We start from the raw sequence: 23170 nt of genomic DNA on the forward strand, positions 1-23170 counted from the left end.
CGACAGTCACGGGGACCGTGACATCATGCCCATCAAGGTCAGAGACAGACACATCTACAGTCATGGTAGCAATGTGCTTGTCTCATTCTTTGCATAGCTGAAGTTATTCTTCTCTTTTCTTCAGTGCCATTTAAGCTGAGAGAATTGATATGTGGATGTTCTTTTCCTGATATGGTTTCTGTGAATACATATAAAAATGTGCTTCTGGACATTTACAGGATGCAGGTTTTAGTCTGTGCATTTTTATGTGTAAATACACTCTTTACACTCACGCATCCAAGTTTACATATACCAGATTATGTCTAGATGAGTAAAAAGTGAAAAAGACAAAGATAAGAAAATAAGGAGGCTTAAGGAAATGAGTGCAATAGTTCTATAATATTCCTCACTAAAGCAGTTTCGTGAAATAAAACAAAATTTTATTAGAAATTTATGCCTGTGCCATAAATTAACTCCAAGAATGATTAACCATCGTTTAAAGCCTTCTGGCCATTTTGACCGGGACCTTATGCTTCATCCTATAAATCAATTCTGACCAAAATCTCATCCATTGCTTCACTAAAGTGCTACTCATATTTTGTTTGCCAGGGTGCAGCTCCCCAGTACAGTCCTACAGGGCAAATGGACCAGTAAGAATTAAGTAACTCTGCAGTTGTGCAAATCATCAGACTTAAGTCAGAACCAATCAGTATGGGGGAAAAGAGCAGGGAAAACAGGGTCTAGATTTTTTTTAAGTCATTCTGGAGCTACATGCTATGAAAAGAAAACACTACCAACTGTCCTCCACAGATGCATAACTAGTTTTGATTGATTCTGATCAAGGTTCAACCTCAAGTCAATAGAGATTAACTAACAGGTTGTGTTCACTATCAACTTATAAAAAGTCCAGCAGTCCACAGGTGTTGAACATTATATAAGCATTATATAAGCTACAGCTTCTCCCTACACCTTTTCAGTTCCAATTAGCTGTATATTTTGTTTGTATGTGGTAATGGAGGATGAACCAAAATAATAAAAAAAAAAAGATCTATCTATCAATTATCTGACACAGGGCTCACATTATTTCATCTGATTAGTGTTAGCACTGTGCTGCTGTTCATCAAACAGCACCAGTCAAGGCAGTTCTAACCACTAAACAGAAATGACAATAGTAATGACACAGCAAGCTGGTGTGAATGCTCCTTGTGTCTTCAAGCACCAATTGTAGGAGCTATTTTCCTTAAAAATGCAACAGACTTTTTGTGAATGGCACCTAATAGAGAAGTAGAACTGCTGTGTATGCCACACTCAACTCATCAATGAGGAGTCACCGTCAACGCAGTTAAACTATCCTTACTTTTGGAAAAAATGTACATGGTGTTATAATTATGAAAGCAGTTTTTGTCAGTGAGTTTTTAGATTAAAAAAAAATGCAAATAAACTGTAGTTGGGTAACTATATTTTTCCCAAAGGCATAATCCCTTGAAAATATTGTAAGTTTCTTAAGTAATGATAAAAATTGGGTGAGCTAAATGTGGAGAACTTAAGTACTTTCCTAATGAAAATACAGGCCTATGTGTCAAGACACTGTCATGTGTAACTAGGCCAAGTGGTATGGCCACTGCTACCCTGATTAGCAGTGTGCACTGCAGACGGATCTTTTCCATAAAGCAGAGCTCACCTGACTGGCCTGCTGCAGGACAGACTCTCTTGTATCCTTCAACATACTCTAACCTGTCAATAAAATGTGACCCGTGAAGTCTGATTTGGACCAAAGTTAAAGGAACAACACTGAACCCTTTCAAGCATATAGCTAGTCAAAGCAAAAGGATATTAATGAGCCTCTATTACAGGAATTCAGTTTTCTTCTATTTATATAACTACACTTCTGCTCAAAATTTGTAATCACTGAGAAACCTTTATGTTTTTGGAAAAAATTACATTCACCAAGGTAGCACTAACTTTATCACAAAAGACAATTATTGCTACTGTTTCACTGTTTTTTATTCAAACTGAACATATGATTACAACACCCCATTTTCAGCAGTCATTATTCCAATACACCAACAAACCACTGCCATTATATTAAGTGCAAATTAAAATTGCTGCTTACTGAGGCTAAAAAAAAAAAAAAAAAAGCCAAATCAGCTTTCTCTAGAAATTCATCAGTCAGTTCTTATTTCTGTCATTGTCTCTTCTTTCAATACAGCAGTGCACACTGTTGTACAAGATCTTCAGTTTCTTGATCTCATATGTGGAGCAGCCTTCATCTGTCAAAACACTAATTGACTGACAGCTTTTCAGAGAAAGCACATTTCTTTATTGCCAGTTTTTAAAGCAAACCTGAACTTTAGATATACCAGTGTACTCGATGCTGTAGCAATGGAAAGATTTTTTTTTTTGTCTCAATACTCAATAAACAGCACAATTATTCTCATTTGCACTTAACATAACGAGTGCGATTCCTCTCATATCGCCTGAGCAAGTTCGCATGATTACTAATGGATGAGATGGCACAGTGTGGAATGTCTGCTGAACACAGGGCTTTGCAATCACATGTTAAGATCAACTATTTGAACATTACCTATTTATAAATATTATTCCAAACAGTGATAGTAATTTGCGACTCGATTTCATGCTACTTTGGTAAATAAAAATGCCAGTTTCTTTCAAAAAAAAAAAAAAAAAAATTAAGCAATTCCAAACTTTTGAATGGTGGCATGATGAAAAAAGTTTAATGAAGACATTCTTACAATTTCATTTTGTTTGGGCGGCTGAATTTGGGTTACTGCACTTTCAAAAAATCCATCCCATCCTCATGGCTTTTTCAGAGTAACTTTAATCAACATATCACAATTGTATTTGGTGTTGATTGGCTCACTCGCTTAAAAAAAATTGCTGCAATCATTCCAGCCAGGCAAGTGAAATCAAAAGCCTCCAGCCAGCAGGTTTATCTTTGTTGCCAGCCAATCAGGGTCTGGTATTTTGAGGAGTGAAGTCTTTATGTTCATTCAGTGTAGACTAAACTACATCTGAACAAAACATCATGAAGAAAATTTTTCTTATCCTGGCCAACTGTGCATTTTGAAATCATGGGATCTAAATATCAGCTTTCATATATATCTATATCTATACATATATCTCTATATCGATATCTATCTATCTATCTATCTATCTATATAGCTAGATAGATAGATAGATATATCGATATAGATATCGATATATATCGATATAGATATAGATAGATATATAGATATAGATATATAGATGTATATAACATATGTCGACCTTCAAAAACCCTTATCAGTCCAGCTCCACTTCCCAGTCATCAGCCCTCTCTCCCTCTCCCTGGGTTTTATAGGGCAGAACTGATGGCTGAAATCTGTGTGTCGTGGTAAAAAGTTAGACAGCTGTCATGGCCAGGCTTTTCATCTTATTAATCACTGTCATTAACACCAAGATACTGAATATCAGCATAAAACACTGACTATTGGCACCATCAATCTAAAACTCTTAGCTAGGACCTTTGATAATCTCTATCAATCAAGCCCCACTATGAGTGGCACTGGACCTCATTCATAAACAGTGCATATGCACTGATGTGTGCTTAAACAGACTGTAGCAACGCTTTAGGCAAATATCTGGTGTTCATCAAAACGTTCAGCTGAATTTGTTTGTACTCTACAAACAAATTACCAACTGACCATGCATGTGCACAAATCATAAGGTCCTTAAGTCTCAGAAAATGTCATAGTCCAACTTTATCTGATGTATGTTGTATATTAGAACAACAATTACTTTCAGAGTGATAAGGTATAAATATGCAACATTTAAAAGTGTGAAATACTACTACTACTGCTACTATGAATATTAATAATAATAATAATAATAATAAATTTATTTTGAAATTATAAAATTAATAATTGAGACTTTATTGATTAAATCATCGGCATTGTAAAAATAATTAATATATTAAGACTGTTCTGTTTGTACTTCAAGCTATCAATAGAGTGCACTGGGACTCACGTGTTGTGATCTGGTGGTAATTTTGCATGAGCATTTTATCTGTGCATATATTAGTGAATTAGGCCCATTGTAAGGATTGTCTCTGATTATTTGCCCCTCCCACCAGGGAAAACAATCCAACAGTTTTCTATCAATGAGTAGCCAGACCAACAACTCACACATTCACTTTAAAAAATGTGGAGTGATTCAGGCAGGTCTGTGACCTAGCACCACCGCACACTGTAAACTGGCTAAAACAGCAACCACGTGGACTGAAAACTACGTCACAGCAGCTGGACACATCAGGTGCTAGTGATTGGTTAGCAGGATTCAAATCCCTCCGCCTACAGCAATCACCTAACGGGGGCAATTTGACTAATCTATGAGCATAATGCTATATTTTGATTGGATTTTTTTCCATTTCTAAATCCAAATCAGAAACTCTGGGCGGGAGAATAAGTCTACCTCGGTAGAGTCTGTCAGGTCCCAGTATTCATCCCAGTGACTGTTACCTTTGCTCAAGGCATTTGGGAAATCACACTTCATCAGTGCAGGGTCACACTGCCTGCGCTGCCAACATTAAACCAAGCAGACACAGAGGGATGCTGCACTGGACACAGAGTGAAGCCCGAGCTCAGAGGCAGCAAAAATCATTTTGCTTTTCATTTTTCTCAGACAGTGAAACCAGAGGAACCTCACCCGATGCTGTGCTCAAAGTAACTGCAAAGCCCGCACTCACCGCTGATGTTGTCAGGCTTGCACATCACTAATGAAATAAAGTGTTTCTCATATGAATTGGCTTAGTGGGAAATCCAGCCGAGCTCCCATTTATTGAGCTATCCAAACGGTGACGGGGCTGACTGATTTCTCTAGTTATTCCCTTCAAGCCTTAGAGCAGAAAAGCACACACACACATGCGCACACACAGGAAAGCAACAGACTACACAAGAAGAAATATAATGTCATTTCAAGGAGGGAGAATAGGTATAATAAACTAATTTCGTAATTATCAAAATGTCAAGCCGACTAGTCTGTGCAAACTAATCTAAGTGTTTCTAGCTGGTCCAATTCGGCAGAGCCCCGAAGGCTGAGTAATAGGCCTACTACTACAAAATCAAATTGCTGTTTTAGGGCACAGTCTTAATGATTTTCCACAAAATGTAATTAAAAAGATATTGAATAAACATAAACCTTCTCCTCAGGTACTTAGCCCCCCTAAAGAGAGCCTAATGATTAACAGTGTTTTATGCTTGGGCAGGCAGCTCTCCAAAGGGTCAAGGCATAATGAAATGTTTCATTTTTAATGCTAGGTGGGAGGAGACGCTGAGGCTCTCCTTTCAATGGCATTTAGACTAGCTGTCAAATGGAACATTAATCTGAGGCATGTTGGGAATGAGAAATCCACTGGTCTGATTCATTTTATTTGAGCAATCATCAGCCGTTGGCTTACGTTACAGTATGACAGCAGGTTAACAATCACAATAGCCCGATATCACTGAAGGCTCTATCTCCGGCTCAATATTCATTTCCAACTGTTGAGTGTAAACACATCATACTCTCCAGGGAGAAAAAGCAATCAGCATCACCTCTATTCGCACTTGAAGTTGTGTAAATTCAAATTTTGTTGCACTACAGTCCAAATTTGACTTGGTCTTTAGGACATATGTGTACTGTCAGCTAGGGGTGTGTACAGGACAATCAAACAGTAAACATGTGGTTTACTGATCATCCACAAGAAAACATCCAAATATCTTTTAGGGATCTTTTTATTTTGTCTAACCTACCGTACTAGTTTAGATTTTTTTTTAACTGTACACCTGTTGGTTCATGAGGAGGACAAAATGTCTTCAGAGAAAAGCACTAGTCCAGCCTGAAAGCATTTTGATACAACTGACAAGACTTTGATACACACTCTGCCAAGTGACATCAATTTGTGAGAAAGCTTTACAAAAACAGTGCATTCATTCACAGCTTTGCTACATTTACATGTTTGCGTTTATCTCAGGCGTCAAGCTTGCACACGCCCATTCCTTCTTGAGAGTGTGGCGACAAGTGGAGGCGCATTGTAAGTATGTGAATTGGCGAGTGTCGCCTGCATCTTCACAAAGCCACAACGAGAGAGTCAAGTAAGACAGATACAACAGCAGCTCTGTGTGCTGGCAAGCTGGACACACTTTGGCAGCAGGTCCATCTTAAACAAATTGTCAGTGGGCAGCCTATCAAATGTCACCATGCGTATCACTGATTCTGTATTCATTTGTGTGACAGACAAAAATACACATGCACAACCTGAGAAGCAGATGTGATGACTTGATTTGTACACTGACACGCAAATGACAATATTAAGAACTGAGTTCTTGACAGTGTGTACACAAACAAATGTACTAACCAAAAACTGGTATCCTGCTAATGACATGTCAAATGGTGTTCCTATTAGGCCTGGACTATATAGACAAAATGAAAGGTATCATACATATATTTTTTGACTGAAAATCTCAATATGGACATAGTGACAGTGTTGTAGGGATCACTATTGGTGCTTTCACAAAATATTTACACAGTTCTATTTTTGTTCCAGGAATTTTCAAAGTTGGAAATGTTCCATGGGAATTAACAGGAATTTAAGGGATTTACATATCCAGTCTATTAAGTTTTGATGATGTGACTGGGGTAAATACATTTGACCTTCAGTATTAAAGTTTAACTGGAAAACAAGAGTCAAAATGTGTTTATACAGCAGCTTTAAGAGGCTGTCTGTGCTGGTGAAGATACTGTGATGCTGGTTCTTCCACCTTCTGCTAGTCAGTTTTCATACAAACACAGTTTTCATACAAGACTGTAGGTTATAGTTTGATTTAGCGTGCTGACTGAGGAGTGCTCATCTATTCATCAAGCATATTTCTATTCATTTATCCAGCATCAATCATGAGGGACTGAGAAAAAATGCAGAAACAAGAGGACTGAGAAGCTTGAGAGAAAATGCTTTCATATATATAGATATATATTTTTTTTTAAATTCAACATTCATATTTTGTGTTATTCAATGCAAGAATCGATTAAAGTTCTACTTAAAATAAATCAAAGTCAGAAATGTCATTCTTAAAATTTGTATTACTCTGCACGCATGTCTGCTTAAGACAAAACAAAATTTCCAAAATTCTAACTTCCGGAAAGTTAGCGGAAAGTTACCAGAAATTTTCCATCCCTTGGCAACCCTAACCATAAATAGCAAAACTGCCACACATCGGATTACAGTTAAACAGATTACAGTCAGGAAAAAAACAAACAAAACAAACAAAAAAAAAACTATTAATGGGGAGAAAAGCTGGGAGGAAGCCTTGAGGAAAGCAGCAGAGGAGTGTGCTGGGTTATAACTCACAGCACACATTAATCATTAATCCATTCACTGAGAAAATAATCTGCATATTAATCCACAATGAAAAGAATTGTTAGCTGTTGCCGCCACCATATAACTCCAATAAACATGAAGAACCTTTAGTGCTTTAAAGAACCATCACCAGTTGAAGAACCTCTTTATTTAGGGGCTGGTTCTTCATACACTTGATGTGGTTTAAAAGTCCGTTGATTAATTACTGGTGTTTCATATTCAGAGCTCATCAGCTGTGTGTGACGCTGAATCCACAGGACTTTATGAAATGAACAATTCGTTTTCCTATACAAACATAAACTTGGCAGGGGGGTTGGATTCAGCTATGATTCAGTTTCAAGTTTTTTGTCATAAATGTGTTTTTTTGTTTGTTTGTTTTTTTCATTTTATCAAACATTATAAACTTTGTTAAAAGGTGGAACCTATGGCAGAGCTGTTGCATTGAGCTGCATTAGACTGAACAGGTGAAGCTGATGAACTGACACTGAGTGTAGAACACAGGAGAAATGCCCCTGGTGCAAATTCTACTAGGGATAAAAACATGTGGGACTAATGGCTTTGCACTGCAGTTGACAGCACAATGCTGTATTGCATTGCAAGCAGCAGAACACTGGCCAGGTTTCACTGCTAACTGACAGCAGAGACGCCGAGTTCCTGAGGGATCAAACAGTGCACACACGCAAACTTATAGCAACATTAAAATGCATTTTCATACTTTTCACATCATACACAGTTCAGTATACTTATTGCTTCAAGCTGAGAAAATGCATGTACAAACAAGTTAATCATTGTTTAGGCTATTTCCTGACTTGATTGGAATAGGAACTCCACAAGAAATGGAAATTTTGTTATTTGATTTTTTTTTTTTTTTTTTTTCAATTGCTGCATAAAAGGGTTTTTCTCCCAGTTATGCATGGCAGTTGTATTCATAGCGCCACACAAGGCTGTCTACAATATTTCTGTAGTATTCCTATACCTGCACTTCAGTTTGCATTTGATCCATCAGCTTATAGTTCAGCTGCTGGCCAGAGTCAGCCAGGAGAGTTTTTGGAGATTTGATGCAGTTTTATGGCCAGCAAAAAATATTTTGGGCCAGTAAATTAGTCAAAAAGTAAAATTTGGACTCTGTTTACACCACTTTATTTTATTTATTTATTTTGGATTTTGATTTGATTTTGATTTGATTTGTGTTGTTTATCCTGTGTCTGCTTTTTACTTCATTTCTTTGTTTACATTTGCTGGTTATCTGATGTTTTTACTTGCTTATGTTTTTTGAGGTGAGATCCCTTCTAATAAGCCAGTCGCAGTTTTCAAATCACTAAATAAAATCTTAAAAAAAAAAACTGTCTAAAACGTTCAGAAAACTACATCCCATTACTCTAATGCAGCCTGTAAAAAGCAAGACAAGACAACACTTTTGTCACAATATTACAATATCAAAAATTCCAGACAATATCTAGTCGCCTGTCATGATAGATATATCAACACATTGCCTGGCCATAGTACTACCTATTAGATATGTTCTTAGAGTTGGGAGCTACAAGGTGGGCTGAACAGTAAAGTAAAATGCATGACAAAACACTGCTGTAAATAAAGTATTATTATGCAACAGAGATGCTCTGGCCTACTAATTGTATTTTCCAGATGCAAGAAAATGCAAAAATCACATCATCATTTAATAGCTATTTTAATTGAAAATAAAAATTATAATGCAAAGTTATTCCTACTAAATTCAAGAGTCACAATGCAATATCTGTAAAAAGATAATTACAAAAGATTTTTTTACCATACTGTTCAGCCCCAGTTAAGTGCATTAGGAAGGTTATTACTATTTTGGTCCAAGTTCAAATGCTTGTTCATATGTGAGGAAAAATGATAATTACCTTCTTAAATTCAAAATGGCAGCACTGGATCTTTATCAAGAAACGTATGCTGAGTTCCTGCAGGTGGCGGATTTACAGTTTCACACTGAAATTAGTCCAGAGTGGAAACATTCTGGAACCTACAACTGGAAAAAAAGCTTCAAACAGTTGAAACTGTGTTTGAAACCTTTAAATCGCCTAAGAAAGATTTTGAAAGATTGAAACTATGTTTTGAAAGTTTGCATAACATTTTTATAGGCTGAAAAAAAATGTTCAATCCTTTTAAACATTATTGTGTATTTCAGTTTTCTTTCCTCACAGCTGTGGTTGGTCTTTTAGCAGTGTTTCTCCGACACATTTGATTGGCTCATTGTATTGAATCGTCAATTCATTTGTCATTGTTTTGTCAAAAATATTGACAGCTGTTTGTTTAGCTCAGGTGTTGTGCCATATGTATTTTATGTTTTATGTACTGTATTTTATGTTTTTATGTATTTTTATATATTTTATGTATTTTACGTATTTTATCTTACTGTACAACACTTTGGACCTCTGTGGTTATTTTAAAAACGCTTTATAAATAAAGTTGGATTGGATTGGATTGGAAAAAGTTTGATAAAACAATAACAATGAATATAACAATCAATATAACCATAATTATAACCATATAACATCAAACATGCATTTGAACATTACAGTTTGTTCAAAAACTCTAATTTTACTGGGGACCCACTCATTGGGTACTTACTAGATTGAAACCCCTTCAGCATGTGGTGGAGCACATTTGTGTTCACACTAATGTGAACCAACAGCACATTAGCTCAGACTCATTCAAACTAGATTTTTTTGAAAAAGTTAGTGTTAAAGTACAGCTACTACGTGCAAAAACATAGATAAATGAGAGGACAGACATGTTGCCACAGTTAATTAAGTTACCCATTTTTAATTTTTCAAATCACACACTTTTCTTTGTACTCGAAAAACAACTGTGGTAGATAACGGGTGATAATGGGCATCTAACTGCAGGGTAATTAGCCTCATGGTCAGGGCATTTTATTTATGTCACAGCTGTGGAGTGTGTGTGTGTGTGTGTGTGTGTGTGTGTGTGTGTTTTAATATGACAAAATGAAGATTTTCTGTGGTTCTGCCAGCTCAAGATATGTAGTGATGTCTCCTCTCTCCTGAACACAACCTCATTGTGCTTTTAATGTAGGCTACACTGATTTACTGAGCAAGCCCAATAAATCAATGCTCTATTGATACAGTCCATAAATGTACTCCAGGCTTACAGGGCTGCCTCCATGTATGACTGACACTTGACTGTAAAGCAAGAATGTTTTAAGTGGGTGAGGGCAAGAGTCCAAGTTCTTAACTGCACATCAATCACGTATAGCCAATTAAGACTTCTCTGTAGTGACTGCATAGCAATTAATGAGCTATTTGTGTGGATGTGCTAACGCTGTTTCTTATCAGTCTGCTTGAGCAATACACAGCCTTCAATCAGGCTCAATTATGGCAAACTTATTTGCACTGATTTACGTCAACAGCTGTTTCAGACTCAGTACATTTGAGCCCTTTCAAATACTCAGTCCACCATGGTTTAGGTTGTATTAATTTCTATCAATTAGAGGATAATATTCACAGTTTTGCTCAAAGCACATTGGAGTGATCCACATGTACTTCATATTTTCTGTTTGTAAAGTCAGACTACATCATGGAGCCTAGGAAAACTTAACCGCAACAGCGATAATGGTAACAACATTTTCAGCAAAATACCTGAAACACTGAGCCAACGTGTAGCTGTTGTGCTGCATCACGTCTTCTTGCCAAAGCTCATTGAGTTTTGTGGCTCACAGAGGCTGACAGTGGCAGCTAACCAAGTCAAACTGACACTGGCAGATGCCTGCTTGAAATAAGTCAGCATATACAACCTGCCAATGGCACTCTGATTTGAATACCCAGCTCTAGCGGCCAATTCAAGTGTTTTGGGAAGACAGTAAAGAATCTTCCCGCGTCATTTTGGCTATGTCAAACACTTGCATAAGGTAAGTTCCATTCATGTTGTTTTAATTTTTGCTTGCTGCTGATAAAGGTCATGGATTTACCTTGAGGCTCATTAAAGAGATTTTAATTCCAACTCTTTCATTCCTACTGAGTTCCACAGTTGTTATGACTTGTTGCACATGCTTTTGGTTGAATAATAACAAAATGTACCCTATAACCAAGGTAATGTTTTGGTGGCAGCTGTTCCATTATAGAAGCAGAATTCCATTGTGAAGCAGAATTCACCAGTGTTCCACTGTTCACCCACTAACAGTGTGTTCAGACTAGAGTGTGGATTTGGACAAAAATTTAGAAATTATATATGGCTTCAGGTCAGGTTCAGTCACGTCTGCATTACTTTAGCGAAAAATAATGGGCCTACTGTCTGCTCGAGGCTACTTCCTACAGTGCTGCAGTTTACGTGACAACACTGAAGGCAACACATAGGCTAATTTCAGGTGGTAAATTTAACATAGAGATGGAGGAATAAGCAAAATCTTGGACTTCAGGTCGCATTTGAACAAAAATATGTGGCTTGATCCTCACTGTAGTTCAGACCAAACATGATGCGAGTTTTACACGTGTCGCAAGTACATACAAAGTCTATGCAAAGACGCAAATTTGCGCCAGGCGACAGAGATGGCACAAAAACCTGGAATTCGTGTAATCTGTGTATTCGAGTAAATCGAGTGGAAAATTCGCAGCCATATTCGCAAGTCCATGAAGGGACAACTGGCTTTCCATTTGGTCTGAACACATAGTAACAGGGGGTGTGAGCTGGGGCATGACGATCGTGAGACAGGTTAGTGTTAACCTACTGATGATGTGTTCTCGCATTAGTAACCCTTACTCTTTCAGGTGTTGGCTGAAAACATACCTTTATAAACTAGTGTTCAAGCCTCCTGATCGGACTGGATACTTGTACACTGTATGTGTTTTCTATGTTTTGTTTATTTCTTGTGCTAATGTTTGATTTCTGGTACTTATTGCAGACTGATTTTGCTACTTATTTTAAGATTATTATTTTTGAATTCATTTAATTTTACAGGTTTCACCTTTATGTATAGCACTTTGGTCAGCTGCAGCCATTTTTAAATGTGCTTTATAAATAAATTTTACTTACTTGCTTACTGTAGAAATCAGGGGGCAAAACCGTATTAAATGTTGTTGTGACAAAGTGAGGAGAAAATGCACCATCATGTTTTCCATATTGGCCAATGTTGATATTTTTACACGTTTTCTTGGATGTTCAACATTCCGCTAGCCTGGTACAGCCTTACTTGCTACTGAGGCTGGGCACAAGCGCTTGGAAAAGCAGTGACAGCAATGGGCATTCAAAAAAAAACACATACCAGGTGAATGGATCAACCATCAGTCAATCATAAGCTAACCATCCAATCATGCGAACATCATACGGCACAACACCTGAGCTAAACAAACAGCTGAAACTGTCACAGGAAACCTGAGCATGCATTAGAGATGGCAATTTCAGGCAAAAATGCAATTTGATAATCACAGGGAACATTTTCACAGTTTGTTCTGCATGTGTGCTTGTATGGATGGATGTAATCTCTGGACAGAGCAGGACAGAACAGGAGCGCACACAAGAGTGTACAAGGTAGCCTCAAAGAGTTCAGCACAGAATTAAAGCTTGCTGCTGTGCTTTGCCATTTCTATGTTTTGGCTTGTGGGAGGACGGTCACTATTGGAGACTGGCAAGAAAAAACTAGCTGCTTTATAACATGACATTCAATTTCACTGTTCCAGTCAGTGTTATGCCTGTGTTTAAGCTGTTTATTAATGGCAGACGATGTTCTGCCCCCCACACCTGGTTGGTGGAACAAAACAGACCAGCACATTTTCCTGTTGAATCCCCGCCTGAATTCACAAAGCAATGGTTCACTGTCAAGATACACTGATCCAACACTCAGCCAAAAGCACGGTGAGGACAGAATTATGATTCTGAATGAGAAAGAAGAGAAAAGTATCTGACTATTGTTGGTAGATATAGCTTTTACTCATTTCTCAGACACTTCTGCACTCTGAATACAGCTTTGGCCATAACACAAACTTAAAGTAAAGATGAACACTGACTTGCTTAGCACAGCCAATGACAATTCAACACTGTCTTGATTTAGCAGAACATACATTAAAAACTTTTTTTTTCCATCTGGAAACATTCCTCATTCTGGCTTACAACAAACAGACCAAACGGCACTCAAAATATTAAAATACTGTGCTTTTGTTCTTTACTGGATTGATTTAAAGTAAAGATACTGGTATCATATGAAACTAGACGACCTAAGGAATCCATTGGTACTACAGTTTGGTGAAGGAAATCTAGCATGGCCATTTTCAAAGGGGTCCCATGACCTGACCTCCAGATCTGTGAATGAAAGTGGGTTCTCTGGGCAGCCACGGCTCTCCCTTTTGCAGACATGCCCACCTCCTGCTAATCCCATGCAGTTTGGGCCACAAACCCTGCAGTCCACATGTGTTCTTGTGGCCTGTTGTAAAATGGTGTGTTTGAGCAGACTGGGGCCTAAACAGGCTTGGAGCTGCATCAGTTGGCTTTCACTGGAAAGCTGACATTCTCGTGGATTCAATGAGCCACATTTGTGTCATCATCATGTGTGATGCTGTTAGGCCCCACAGCAGCCATTTCAATGTAGTGAGACCATGTTTTGAAACTTGACATCACTGTAAAAAATGACCCATTATGACCTCTACAGTAACCACAGCCTCATGAAACTTTACAGCCAAAAATCACAATACATATCAAATCAATACGATACTTATGATAGTATCAGATACTATCATGATAGTATCTGATAGTATCGTATCGAGAGATAAACATATTGTCCCAGCACTACTTCAATGCAAACTCAACTCTAACAGCTCGGTGGCCTGTTTCTTAGTCTCTTCCCACTGCAAAGACGGCGGCAGCGAGCAGTTTGAGTTGAAGTTGCATCGAAATTAGTGCAGTTGGATCAATTTTATGCATGCCGAGTTTAATAGAAGAATCTACAGACCCACGAAAAGCCTTCGTTTCTGTTATAGCAGGTATGAACACCTGCTGATAAGCAAGTAAACACCTGGGTAACAGATTTTTAAATGAACCAAGGTCAGCTGAGGGTCTTCGCTAATTCTAGTGTATGGCATCCTCTCGTTCATACTCACTTGTTTCTCAGCACCTGCCAGGCCGCCTCGATGTCCGCATACAGGTTCTTCTCTGACGGCTTGCCGCTGCTGACCCCGTAGCCTGAGTAATCATACGAGAACACGTTGCAGTTGATCCTGGAGCCGAGGCCGATGTAGAAGCTGCACATCTGGCCCAGGTCCACGGCGTTCCCGTGGGAGAACAGCAGCGTGTAGCGACTGTTTGGGGCGCAGCGCACAAACATGCAGCCGACCCTGTTTCCCCGACTGCTTCTGGTGCTGAACACCTCCACGGCATCCAGTTCCCGCTGGGAGTACTGCCAGTCCGCCCGTTCGGTCAAATGTAAGCTGGTGGCCCCGTTTGCATCAGTGTGAACCGAGTATGTGGGCTCCGGCGGGAGGAAGGCTAGCTTGGCCGCGATGCGGCTGGGACAGGGCGGACAACAGAACAGCCAGCACAGCTCGCCGAGAGAAAACCCATTCATTCTGGGGCCTTGTTCGGGCATTTAGGCGCCGAGCTACGCGATTAACTGTCCTCTTTAGAAATAAAAAATAATTCTCGACTTTCTTAAGGTCCTATTTATCTCCCATTAATAAGCAGTAGCGACGGGAGACGGGGTGACAGGTGGCTCGGTCTCTCGGCTTTGCAGCTAGCTAGCACGCTAGCCGGCTGGCACAAAGCTAGCAGCTGATGTGAAACTTCATGGAGAGCAGCGGACTCTGCATCGAAATTACAGCGCGGTCAAGTTCAGCTTCATCTGATTCAGAGCACAGAAGAGCGCAGCCGCTGGTCCTGCTTCAGTCGATTCGTCTCTATCTGACATTGCTTGATGAGCGCCGAGGCTTGTTGCTAATGTAATGTAAGCATGTAAGCGGCCATTTCTCTGTAGTGGAGGCAAAGCCTGGACTTCCGGCACAACAGGATATCCGGTTCGGTTTTTTCTTGTTAATTCATAGAATAGATTAAATTACAGTAAATTAAATATAATAAATTCATAAAAGGGTAATTTATGCTGTCTGTTTAACACATTTATGAAGCCATTCAGGGGATTTTTTTCCCACTAAAATTCCATTAATTATGACAAAGAGCAGGTAAAGGCTGTGTCATGCTGATTAGAACTTTAATCAGCTCCCATTCTAAGACATGCTGTGGTATTATTTCATGCTGCAAGAGGCAAACTGGCCTAAAGGGTTCAAATGTAACCGAGACAGGGACATAAATCAGAGCCCTTTGCTCAAATTTGCTGCACTTTTATTTCAGCATTTACCTACATAACTTTAATTAGGCATTTCTTTTTTCCTTCTTTGTATTTGAATGTGAATATTAGTCACTTTTAAGAAAAAACACATGCAAAAAAAATTTCGATTAAAAGCAGCCAACATACAGCAGAATCAGCCAGAGAAACCATAACTTACACCACTGTTTCTCAAATGGGGATACGCATACCCCTCAGGGTACGTGGAGGAACGTCAGGAGGTACGTGAGATTTAAAAAATATATAGGCTATATTGTAAGAAATAGCATCCATGCAAGGTTCCGTAAAAATCATTATTTAGGCTAATAAATATTCATTAAAATATAAATGGAAGTTCATAAACGGAATTTTATATTCAGTATTCAATTTCATCATCCTGAAAAACCCAGAGACCACCATCCCATCTCTTCCCCCCACGGGCTGGTTAGGGGGTACTTGGCTGAAAAAAATATTTCATAAGGGGTACATCACTGAAAAAAGTTTGAGAACCACTGACTTACACCAATAAGTGAGGTTAGAAAAAAACAGAAAACAGAGCACTCTGAAGAAGTGAACTGCCAGGACATCATAATGAAAGTGTGCTTTGATGATTTGCAGTTGTTATGCTGGTTCATTACAGTCACTGACCTGGTGGATGATACCAGCACTAACAAAGCTAAGGCTGCCTACAGCAGAAGCTTTGGGGCCCTCCGCTGTCTGCCTCGCCTCCCTGTTCCACCAGAAACAGAGGAGAGCTTCACGCTCCATGATGTTTGACTTAATACAGGTGCTAAACTCCAATAAATTTGATAAAATACACTGAAGGTGACTGCAAATCAGGATGACTGCTTTTTATTTATTTATTTATTTATTTACATCAAATCTTGCACAATGAAGCTTCAAAATCTAACCTCATTCTTTGTGTCTGTCCCAGGGTGGTTCCTGGTAAAAGATGATGGAAAGTATTAAAATGATTCCCATAATCAGTGCAAGGAGAAACACCAAATTAATTCAGGGTTGTTGGGGTTCATGTAGATTTTTTTGAAATGAGCAAGATTAACACTAAGGAGACTTGCATGGAATTGAATCAAGTGTAAATGTAATTTCCCTGTAGCATCCACCATATTGCAGATGTGTGGGTGTAGTGTCTTCACCAAGATGCCTCCACATCCTGCTACACACATACAAGCACTGCACTTACACACACAGGACTTCTTGTTTCTAGTCTCCATTATTTATCACAGTTGACGAGTACAGCAGCCACTGGCAGCTGCTGCTCGTCCCAAACAGCAGAGAGTCTGAGGCGCTTTCCCGCTGAAGAGGGTGCATACCACACAGAGTGACAGGAGAGGCATGTGTCCTCGCCGATGCACGTCAAGCCCACCTGACAGACAGGTGGGGGGGTTGGCTTTGCGTGCACATATCAGCACAGTCACTAATAACCATATGGAGACAGGACTCGACTGGATTTGTCATAGCCTGGAGGAAGAGGAAGCCCATTGCTAGATAGTCTAATGTGCTGAGATCTCACAGACCGCAGAAATGAGGTCTGGGACGAGCTACGTACGAAATGGACCAGAAAAAAATGCCCTTTGCTCAAGACCATCTGCTTAACGCCTGGAACAGAGAGAGGGGGGGGCTTTTTTTTCCTCCAAGTGTATGATATTTAATGAGTCTGGCACCTCACATAATATGACTTGCCCTTACAAATGCATTTGATAGCACAGAGTTTGGAACAAAGCCTCTGCATGGGCACGTTGAGCTATGCACACATACTGTATTTCAGCCCAGCGCTGGGATCTGGCTCTCCTCTCCCTCTCCTTATTGTTTCTACTCCCATACTCCCAATTTGTTTAAATGTAAACGAGACTCAGATACAGGATCACGACCTTGCCAACATTAAACATCTTAGGCCCAATTAAAGCGGACCTTTCACCTTCCAGCTCAGCGAGTAATTTCAACATGAGCCTTTAAATGCCTTTTCTCTTTCTTGCGCCAGTTTTTCCCAGCACATGTATGTGTAATCGGTGGAAAAATACATTTATTTATGCAGGCCTTCATCACAAGCATGTCCCAGATAGCTCTACATACTATAACTGCTATTTTGAATAAGACAGTGTATTTGAGTAGGGTCAGTCCACCAGGCAGGAGGCTAAAGTGCTTTGTTTCACATGTGAACACAAAGTGGGACTGTGAGCGCAGCTTCTTAACAGGTGTTTTTTTTGTCAGAACCAACACTGATCATGATATTTTTGGATCGAAGGTGCCAATAGCTGGTATTTTCAACCGACATTCGTTATCTTTAAATTGGACCATATCCTTGAGTTCAGCGTTTTCAATATTTTATTCTGGTCAGTGTGAAAAAGCCTCTGAAACAGGCTGTAGATCATCACGCAATACTAAAGCTCACCACTGAAACCCTGAGTAATATTAAAACATCTCTGTTGTTTTATTATTATTAGTTTAGATTTGTAGACGTGTGTACATTCCAATCTAAACATATAATTGCTCTTAACTGGAAAAAGGGCTGATGGGCCAAGACGGGGAATGTAGATTAAAGAAATGGTGTCACCACGGTACCATGTCAACAGCAGGGGCGGACTTACCATTAGGCAAAACTAGGCGGTTGCTTGGGGCCCCCAGTTCCTGAGGGCCCCATAAAACTCCTCATACACTTATGGTTAATACAGTTATTATCTATTTGCACATTAATTATGTTTTTGATTAAAATCCTTTCGCTAAAATGCCAGCAGAGTGCCTATCGTATTATGTGTGTCTAAAAACAAAAAAGAAAAAGATGAAAAGAAGCTACCCTATGGAAAGAGGAGAAAGAAGGAGGAAAGCAGAAAGCTGCTCTCAAAGCTACAGAAAGTGACTACCTTCTTCACTGCGGCAGTGGCTAGCAGCAGCAGCAGCAACCCACAACCGGCAAGTGCAACGACGACGTCGACACCTGTTGGGGAGGGTCCGTCATATGGAGATGAACAACCAGTGAGTGTCGGGAAGCGGTGTGTCGGGAGGCGGTGTGTCAGGAAGTGATGTGTTGGGTGGCGGGACACACCCGCTTCCCGCTACCCGGCACACCACCTCCCATCACATGGTGTGACGGGAGGTGGGAGGTGGTGTGACTCACACCGCCTCACACCCCCCTCCGACAATCCGCTTCCCGACACTAGCGCGTCCGGTGTGGGCTTGTACATCAGCTATGTGAGGTGAGGCACACCCACTTCTGGTCAGTAGGTTAAAACAGGTTCATGACATCAGCGCAATAACCTATGCATTATCGCCTTCTAGTGATCGAAATGAATTGTCCACAGATTGAAAGTCAATACTTAGATAGAATAATAATATTTGTATTATATGACAGTGGCGGGCTGCATAAAAAATGACGCACAGGCTGCGGGTTGAGTAGCCCTGAGGGCTGTACTACGAAGGAGGCTCCACATCCCCAGGCTGTGTGTTCACTATCAGGCTCAACAAAACCTAAAGCTCCAGTCAAAGTTAAGTGGTATCACGACGGTGGTTCTCATCAAGGTTTGTTCAGTCCGGCTGTCAGCTTTGTGCTCTGTGCGCATTCACAGAAAAGGGGGCGTTTTGGCCTCATATGATTCTACTTCCACGAAAAATGGACCGTTCACAGGCTGCATATTTCACACAAGAGGAGCAGCTTGTCCTCATGGAAAGCTATGAACATTTTAAAAATAAAATTAACGCTACGAGCAACACTGTGGCCGCAAATAAGGCGAGAGAGGAGTGCTGGCGATTAATTTCAAAGGAAGCACAAAGCTTGGGGATTCTGTCACTGTTTTAGCGATTTTAAATAATTGCTGCAATATTCATTCAGTATTATGAATTTTAGTTTAGAAATATGTAACTTCAGTAGCTCTATGGGTTAAGTCAAGTGACTGAAGGTGTGTGTGGGTGAGTCTAGCGGCGTCGGACGGAGCAGGCGGTGGTTACCATGGTTACATGACAATTTTGACCACTATTTACGCTGCTTAGAGCTAGGCCTACTTGTCAGTAGTTTCAGATAGTTGTTCGTTACATTTGAAGTTTAACTAGAATTATGGAGCCATTTCTGTTGATGTTTGTTTGCTCCTTTTTTGTTAAATCTTTTTTTCTAAATGGGAATAAGTGGCGTTTGGAGTGCGTTTGAATCACCACGGGCTGCTCCCGTCCAATCATCACCTTCGGATGCCGTGACAGTCACCGTTATAAGAGGTTTCCTTTGGAAAAAAAGGAAAAAAAAGTAGGCTGCTATAACAAAGTCTGTGATACAACGTAATATTTCTAACAAACGTGAAGTCTGTGCAGTCTGTGAGTTTTTTCTCATACATTTGTGAGTTTTTTTCTTGTAAATTCACCACTTTAATCTTGGAAATTCTGAGTTTTTTTTACAGAATATTTTATGTTCTTTTATTCTTTAAATTCAAATGACTTTATCAGAGTATTATTAATATTATTTTAATATACACTTTACCTTATTTTATTGCTATTTTTATTTGTTTATTTCATATCTGTGCACAGTAGATAGGGATGGGATTATGGCAGAAAGAACAGGGTGAAAAATGTTTGCTATGTCCTATGTCATTGCTATTCTCTGTATAATTTGATGTGATTTGCAAACTGACTACCAATGGATATATTGGGGAAAATAATACTGTTAAAACATACTGATGCATGCTTGTGTTTCATCAGTTCATGTTAAGGCTTCACCTAGACCACCTGTGTAGAACTAATCAAGAAATATGTGATCAGACAAACTGCACGTTCAGTCCTGGCCTGATGTATTTGTGAAGTAATATCACTGTAAGCCTTTCTTGACTGGCTGACACAGGATTTTTTTAATAAACAAATATTGGTCTTAGATCTGATGCTTCCACAGAAATCCACAGCAAAACACTGCTGACTGGAAGCAGTGCTGCTTCCCATGAGTTGCATAAGACAACTGCAGTTATGAAATTGTGTCCTGAGGAGAGTTGAGGGGGGTCAGAGCCTAGGAGGAGACAGATGATCCGATGATAAACCGGGTCACGACACGGGTTTAGCACTGGCCCCTGGGGGTCAATAATGATATCAATCCACTGACAGATCTCAGGCCTGTTTGGGTTCGTCCATTGCGGTGTTTTGGTTACAGACTTAGTCGGAGCACAGCCAATCCTCAGTCAGCACCTGAGGGGAAATTGTATCTGGAGAGAATGTTTTTAGAGATTAGATCCGGCCAAGGATGTTTCCCAGGCGGGACACTGGGAGGCTGGAAGCCGAGCTCCGTGCGTCCTGGTTAGTCGGGAGGCAGGGCCTGCCCAGCGCCTGCAGCTGGCCTCAGGCCAAGGACTCCAGCTCTACAACACTGTGCCGCTGAAGGTTCCCTGGTATGCCACATCTCTGCTGCCTTTTAAAGCCACTAATTATGGCAGCAGATCAGAGGACTGCTGAGGTTGAAATATATGTGTAAATTCTGAGCTTGGCAAGACTGGTGTCTGTTTCTATGCATCTCCTCAACTGGACAGACTGCAGTCCCCTGTGAGCCGAGAATCACTTGTCCCCTTCAATGATTTTCCAGATGTATTAAAGGGATACTTCACCCATTTTGAAAAAAAAAAAAATGATATTACACTAACATTTTTAAAAATTCTAAATGCCTAAATCCACTCAGATTATTAAATAAACAAAGCTTGAGTTTAATGATGTGTAGCAGAATTTTTACAGCCTGACATGGCTGACAGGCATAAAAAAAACTGACCATTCAAGAACACAATTAACAACAGTAGAACTATTTTCTTGAGCTGTCTAAGCTCTCAGTGCTGGCCTCAGTCACAACAGTCTGGCAGGAGCCTGACAGGAACATGAAACAGGTGATAGAGTGGAGAGGAGGTGAGGAAGAAGCTAGAAGCCACAACTTTACTTTAGCTATCTTTTAGTACTCCACAGAAAGGTTATATGTTATTTTTGTAAATGTTCTTCTTCTTCTTCTTCTTCTTCTTCCTCTTCTTCTTCTTCTTCTTCTTCTTCTTCTTCTTCTTCTTCTTCTTCTTCTTCTTATTATTATTTGAAATGAAATGATAGCAACCTCAAGCGATCTACCATTGTCTGTGTGGTGGCTGCTGCTCTGGTGCGGAGTGATACAGGAAGTGCAGAAGTTACCGGATCTTTCTGGATGTTGATATCAGGAAAAATACAGTTAGAACAGTAATTTGAGCAGAACTGTCATCTGTGCGCACTCAGTAGTCATATGTGCATTTTTTTTTTTTTTTTTTTGGTAAAGTGACACTTGCTGTTAAACCTTGTTTGAGAGGATTAAGGCAGTTATTTTTCAGAATGTTAGCTGGGGGGAAGTCCACCTCAATGGCAGGTGGCTAACAGTTAGCATTTGGAGCATCCAGCCAGTATCCAGTACTCAGTAACAATGAGTGCTACAGAACAGCTGGGGGGAAGTGAAATAATATCACATTTTCAAAGTCTATGGACTATCCCTTTAAGTACACTATGATTCACAATGTCTGTGAGAAACTAGCAGGAGCTGCAGCAGCAGCGGGGGGTCTCTGGCACAGGGTGGGGTGCTCTGTTCTTGACACGATTTGGTGTCTTGAAATCTGTGGTGAGTTCTGCTCCAAAACAGAGTGCAGTTTGGAGAGTGAATATGGAAAGCCTTAAATCCATCATCTAGACAAATTGCCTAATTGTTGAGTCAGTGAGCGATGATCCAATCAAACACACATGGAGACATGACAGCATGTAGTCATGCACATGTACATATGTCAATACAATCCACTGTACAAAAGAGAAAGGCAAACATTTAGCTTCCACAACACCTCATCTCCCAGCTGTTCTCCAGGATGCTAGCCTGAATATTTCATGTTCCAACAGCCACCTTAGAATTTCAGATTTACCACCTTGTTTATTATGGTAAACAAGGTGAACAGAGAAATAAATGTAGGTAGTAAATTTGAGTAAGCAACAAACACAACATCCTTCATTTCAGTATCAAGAAAATGCCAACTGACAGACTATTTCTCTCTGTAGTGGCAACATAGCGACGTGTGAATATGGACTCAGATACCTGTACCCTATGCTGACCTGGATGTCATTTTTAGTCAGATATTCATGTTTAATCTCACAAAAGGTGTGTAACTTTGGTTTATGGCACATTTCTTTTTCTTTCTTTTTTTTTTTTTTTTTTGATAATTCTTTTTATTGCAGAAGGGTGATGTACATTGTATTCCAATACTTACATTATGTTCTGCAAGTTTTCAAAAATTACAGAACAACAAAAACAAAAAATAATGAATAAATAATAATAGAAAAAATTGTGCTAACAAAAACAGTAAGTGATAACAGCAACATTACTGAACTCGTATATAAGTACAATTTAACATATAAGTATGCACAATAAGTGGGATAATACATAATAAGCTAAAAAATAAAAATAAATAAATAAATAAATAAAAGTATAATAAGTAAATAAATACATAAGTCAATAAAAAAGAAATAAAAAAATC

General features: G+C 39.5%; 1 protein-coding gene across 1 annotated transcript in view; it reads right to left on the reverse strand.

The window, feature by feature from the left end:
* abhd17c (abhydrolase domain containing 17C, depalmitoylase) overlaps positions 1 to 15351 on the reverse strand; it is a 54280-nt gene extending 38929 nt beyond the window's left edge. The window contains exon 1 of the mRNA XM_030045242.1: positions 14458 to 15351. Coding sequence (XP_029901102.1) covers positions 14458 to 14942 — 485 coding nt within the window. The 5' untranslated portion in view covers positions 14943 to 15351. The remainder of the gene's footprint in view (positions 1 to 14457) is intronic.
* Between the last annotated feature and the right edge of the window lie 7819 nt (positions 15352 to 23170).

The sequence above is a fragment of the Myripristis murdjan genome, chromosome 3 (genome assembly GCF_902150065.1).
Source record: "Myripristis murdjan chromosome 3, fMyrMur1.1, whole genome shotgun sequence".
Lineage (NCBI taxonomy): Eukaryota > Metazoa > Chordata > Actinopteri > Holocentriformes > Holocentridae > Myripristis > Myripristis murdjan.